The 5680-nt window shown below is 33.4% G+C and overlaps 1 protein-coding gene across 1 annotated transcript; it reads right to left on the bottom strand.

Moving 5' to 3' along the window:
• Nucleotides 1–626: 626 nt before the first annotated feature.
• On the bottom strand, nt 627–4700 carry LOC129318438 (probable tyrosine-protein phosphatase DSP4). Its single transcript, XM_054963199.1, has 5 exons — nt 4088–4700; nt 3578–3671; nt 1729–1786; nt 1442–1485; nt 627–1339 (listed from the first exon to the last, which is right to left on the bottom strand). The coding sequence occupies exons 1-5, from the start codon at nt 4390–4392 to the stop codon at nt 1154–1156; spliced, it is 687 nt and encodes a 228-aa protein (XP_054819174.1). The 5' UTR covers nt 4393–4700; the 3' UTR covers nt 627–1153.
• Between the last annotated feature and the right edge of the window lie 980 nt (nt 4701–5680).

Below are 5680 nucleotides of genomic sequence, written 5' to 3'. Positions count from 1 at the left end.
TGCAATAGTAGTCAAATAAAGTCGCCCTTAATGGTTATTAATCATCAAATAAAAGGTCATTTATATGACACCTATATGTTTAATGGTTAAAACCTATCAAATAAGACCAAAAATAATTATCAACTATCGCCTTTTTTATAACAGTGTACTTGCAGGTTCCAATTTGTGGGATTATAACGGATTAAATCTCATAAAAAAAAATTCAAAGTACTACTAAATATAAGCTCGAGTGAAAAAAAAAATAAACTAGAATAAATTATAATTTACATTCTTTCGTATCCAATCCCTTATATTTCCAGCAGCTTTTAATTATGCTTTTTTAGTGTTCCCAAGTTGTATTCAAACCCTTTGCTGTGTCACACTTAATTGCTATTTAGAAAATGATTTCAAACTTCATTTGCTTACTTTGATTGTGAAAAATTATTTTAGCATTATTGTGAAGGTGTCTCATAATTGAATTAAACTCATTCCTACATTCCTAAAAATTCTGAAAGATTAGAAAATTTGATAACCACATAATTTACCCTTCTAGGGTTTATTTTTGTTTCTAACACATTATCCATAAAATATTCTCAATGTGACATTTTAATCATTAACTAATGCACATAAAAATGTCTAAATCCATCTTCACTCGGCAAGGGCCTCAAAACATTATAATCATCAATATTACTAGCGAATCAAATATAGCAGTTTCTCTGTTCAACTACCCACCAAGATTTTTCTGGGTAGACTTCTTGAATTTTCTCGAGAAAAAAGTCAAGGCATATCTACACTCATTCCTGATGAATAGGAGCAGCAATGAAAAAGAAAGACAAATTGAAAAATGCTGGAGGCTGATAACAACTTCGGCTCCAATGTATTGGAATTGTCTCCAGAACTAAAAGATCCGAGTTCAAATCCCAATCGAAGCCAGGACTAACCAAAATTACAACGAGACTCACACTGATGACGATGGGGCAATCAATGTGCTACACTACTATTTCTGCATTTCTCTTATTATAAAAATTGGAGAAGAAGAATTATTCCTTTTCCGCTGAGATGCAATGAAGGAACTCATCACCTTATCCTACTTATTATTTAAAAGAGCAGGACATGGGATTCACTTCCCCAAGGAAAAAGAAGGAAGCCAAACATGTCTCTGGGTTTGTGTTCGTCACCTCTTTGAACAAGAGAATGACGTGGGCAAATGCTTCAGGCTCGAAATGTCAAACAACTCGATGAATCTCTGGTCCGAAACTCTCGCCTTGGCAGCTGCAAATCTCTGGTATTCATCAAACACTGATGTTAGGCACCACTTTTGCAGCTTTCTCAAGCATCCTACAAGACAACCTGTTCGGTGCTGCACATGGTAAGAGAGGATGAATTTACAGAACATTGTTAGGATGTGAGTTAACAGGAAGTTATCTAAAGATAAAGATGAAAATCCACTGAAAATCCTCACCTTTCCCCGCTTACAGTGAATTAAAACTGGATGGTTTTTGACATCTGCATTATTGAAGGCCAAAAGTTAATCCTAGCTTATTTAGTTAACAAAACTGAGCAATTCCTAGACTTATGTAGACCAGGAAAATTATGAATGGACATGTAAGCATGACAGATGTCAGTTTCACTGAAAATGAGTTTCTAACTTGCTTAGTAGTCCCTTCATATTTGCCTAGCCCACAGTCTAGAGAAGAATCTTTCAATCAGTCTGTGGAGTGTGAAAGCAATGGTGATCGCTAGCAGTACCAAGGACAACTTTCAGTGCTTCACGGATTGTGTCCTCTGGGATGTTCACAAAAGGCTCCTGGAAGCATAATTTTCAACATTAGTACATGAACTAGATATTAATTAACGTTAGCATGACCTATCTATGTCAGCATAATATATAACTCCCACTTAAGATCCCTTTTCCATGTAAAACTTATTGGCAAAAAAGATGCATAATCAGGGATCTAATTTAAAGATATTTTCCAGCAATTTCACAACCAACCATGATATGATATAGATTCAATGAATTACTTTAGGTATCTAAAAGAAGTAAATACTAATTAATCACGCACCATTCACCCGTGGAGCTAAGACAAGTACATACAGACCACTTATGCATTTAAATTTACCTGATGTTCATCTTTTTTTAATGAAAGAATCAGAAATATCCAGATGCATAAGTAGCAAATAATAATAATAATAATAAAGGAGGGTTTTTCCCCTTGAGAACTGTTTCAAGCAAATTGTTATGTCTATCTTACCAATTAATATTACTAAAGAGTGAATGCAGAATTTAAGCATCCAAAAAGGTTGATGGATGAAGGATCCTCCAATCACATTAAGCATCCAGTTCATGATTATTATTTATTCGTAATTGGGTTTAACTAACATGAATTGAAGTAGATTTTTGGCTTAGGCCAAAAAAATACTTATTTGGCTGTTAAAGGTTATGCTTGTAATCCAGAAAAGTTATAGTCAACAAGTTCCCAGAATTTTTGCAAGTTTTCTGGATACTAACTAAGGTCCTTTAATCAGTAATCACATTATAGCCATATAAACATTGTACCCAGTTCATGTCAACAAATCAATTCAAAAACATTTTTTTTGTTTTTTTGTTTTTTTTTTTTTTGGGGTGGGGAATTTAGGGCTTACACTTTAGGACACCAAATTAATTTTGTAATCTTTTAAGCACGACATGTATGTGTCACTATAAATATCACAGAAATAGAGACTATTCTCCCTTAATCCACCAAAAATATCCTCAATGTAAGTTAACTAACTAAATGACATTTAAGTTCCAACCAATGGAACAAACACTGCCTTCACAGCGTAGTGATTCAGTAAATTATGTCATATACCAACCGTTCATCTTCTTTACCTTCTAGCCTTTCCCGTGGTTGGTCATGATTTTTGTGTTAATTTGTTTTTTCCTCTCATTTTCTTCGCACTAACATTGTATCATCAGATGGAATGGTTGTACTTCTTATAGAGAATCACTTTCCCACATATCCATTAATGAACTCAGTATAAAGGGAGCAAGCATATGGTTCACAAAAACAAAAACAAAAACAAAAACAAAAAAACTGACGATTTTAGATTCCCAATGAAAAGACTTCCGCTGCCAACTTGGATTTCATCTACCATGATTGTCATATTCCAAAATTTTAATAACTTCGTCGTGCACAAATGGATGAAGAGTATATACAAGACAGATATGTGCTCAAATCATAATTGACCTAACAACCGGCAATAATGATGCCCAAAAAGCTGTGATTGAATAATTTAGCGAAAAGGGGCGGCAAAAGTTTCTTAATGATAGTAACTTTTGATTAGTTAACAACTTAGGTAATGGCTGATTTTACCTCAGGCAAAAATCATCAAAAAAAAAAAAAAAAACAAAGCAAACAAAAAAAACAAACAGAGAAAAAAGAAAGAAAGAAAGAAAGAGACAGGTCTACCAGATCAGATATGAGATATCCATTCATCTTGGTACAAGTTAACCAAAATAAAAAGTGATGTATAAAACAAAATAATCAGACCCAAAATAGACCACCCAGACAAAGGAAAACAAGAGACAAGTTCAAAACGAAGACTAAGAGACATATACCTTACGACCTTCGATCCCAAATTGATAAAGCTTAATCCCACTTGATTTCAGGAACTCCATGTTAGTCTCCGGGTACGGCTCAGGACATAGATATCTAAAAGATACCCATTCAAACAAATTCAGCTCACCAGCAAAGATTTAAAACAATAAATAGATTCTTCAAAGCTCCTGTAGAAAATTCAAGTTCTGCCCTTAAACAGCCATAAAACGCTAGGAAACGTAATTCAAAATTTGAAAGGAGGAAATCACACGGAAATATTAATCTTGATCTTCCAAGTCACAATTGAGATCTTTTGATCATTGGAATGCTTGTCTCTTATCTCATTTCTATCCAAAGTTAAATGTCAATCGTAAACCTCTGTTGTCTGAAATTAAATCTGATTCAATAGCTTCAATAATCGACAATAAAGAACAAATAATGTCTCAATGTTCAATCATTATTTTAATAAAAAATATATATAAAAGAACGAATCGAAATTCCAATAATTAATAAGGTGTTTGTCCACATACATGATGGAGCGAAGGCCGAGGGTTTGCAGGAAGGAGAAATTGGCGGGCTCAGGGAAGCCAGACCTGAAAATGCCGTTATCCACCATAGCGAAATTGAGAGGAGGAACAAAGAATTCTTCGCCGTCGTCTATGTTGTCACAGTCATCGGCGGCGTCGGAGGGGATGGGCGAAGAGAGGTGGTCGGCAACACCCAATTGGATCTTCCTACACATCTGGGCGGTCTCGTTCTGCTTGTTCTGTTTCTGCTGCTGATGCTGAAGATGATGATTGTGGTTAAGCTGAACCTGGAGTTCCTCAACTTTCATATCAATTCAAAATTTAACGGAAGAAGAAAAGAATGGAGATTTGTGGAAGGAGGAAGAAGAATCAAGAGAGACACTGGATTACAGGAAGGAATTCAAAATTACATATAAAAAGAAAATAGGTGGGGGAGAGAGAGAGAGAGATTGGAATCGAAGAGGATATTCCTTTAGCTGCTTCGGAAGTAGCTAGTCGTACAACGCAGGAGGCTTTTGAGGAGTTGAAAATTGAAAAAAGGGTTTGATTTACATTAAGAAGAATATAATTGGATGGAGAGAGAGAGAGTAAAAGTGAGTGAATTGAGAGGCGTGGATGATGGTGGAGACCATTGAAGCCTTGAAGGAAAAAGGAGAGCTATATATAGAGATTTTTGAGAGGGACGTCTCACAGGAAAGAAATGGGAAGAGGGAAAGCCGTGTTTGGTTGTGGATTTATTAAAAAAAAAATTAAATCTTCTAAAATTGAGATACTCATTTGATCTTATTTATAAATTATTTTTAATATGTTTCACTAATACAAAAAAAATTTTAAAACTCATTAATTCTGGTTTAAGATTTAATAAGTTTTTAACTTTATCTCTATTAAATATACACAATTTAATAATATATTTTCTTTCTTCAACATTCGATAAAAAGTAAAAAAAAAATTATTACAAAAATTGAATGACATGACTTATTTAAAAATAAGATTAAAATTTTTTTTTCTCTCCACTCTATAAATAAAACTAGAGGAAATATGAGTAAAATTTGCCCTTTTAAGTATTTTTTATCATTATATTATTTTTTATAAAATATAAAATATTCTCTCTCTTTCTCTAAAAAAGTAAATTTCATTAAAATTCACATAGCCTAGCTTCAAAAGATTTAAATTTTTTTCACATCTCATATATATATTTTTATTGAAGGCAAACTTTGTCCGATCATTAAATATGGACAACCTTTCTTACAAAAATTCAAACTTTAGTTTGAAGGAATTAATCCCTTTAATTAAATCAAATCCCATTGGTCCAAACAACGGATTCCTACGTGCCAAGAGAAGAATTAAAAAAATTAGAAAGAGAAGAAAACAAATGTCTCCCGAAGTTTTTTATCATTTTACAGCTATTATTGGAAGACAAAGAATATTAAGGTGATTTATTACCAAAATAAACTTATCAACTAGCCCTTGTACTTTTGATCAAAAAAAAAAAAAAATCTTGCCCTTGTACTTTTGACTGAAAGGGACACACATGCGCACCCCGCACGCGTGTGTATATTGCTTGAGTATTTTATTTTAGTGTTAAAGACAATTTCA

This window comes from Prosopis cineraria, unplaced genomic scaffold (assembly GCF_029017545.1).
Source record: "Prosopis cineraria cultivar Desert tree isolate PC_DT_omini unplaced genomic scaffold, ASM2901754v1 PC8, whole genome shotgun sequence".
Classification (NCBI taxonomy): domain Eukaryota; kingdom Viridiplantae; phylum Streptophyta; class Magnoliopsida; order Fabales; family Fabaceae; genus Prosopis; species Prosopis cineraria.
This window is presented reverse-complemented; position numbering and strand designations above follow the sequence as displayed.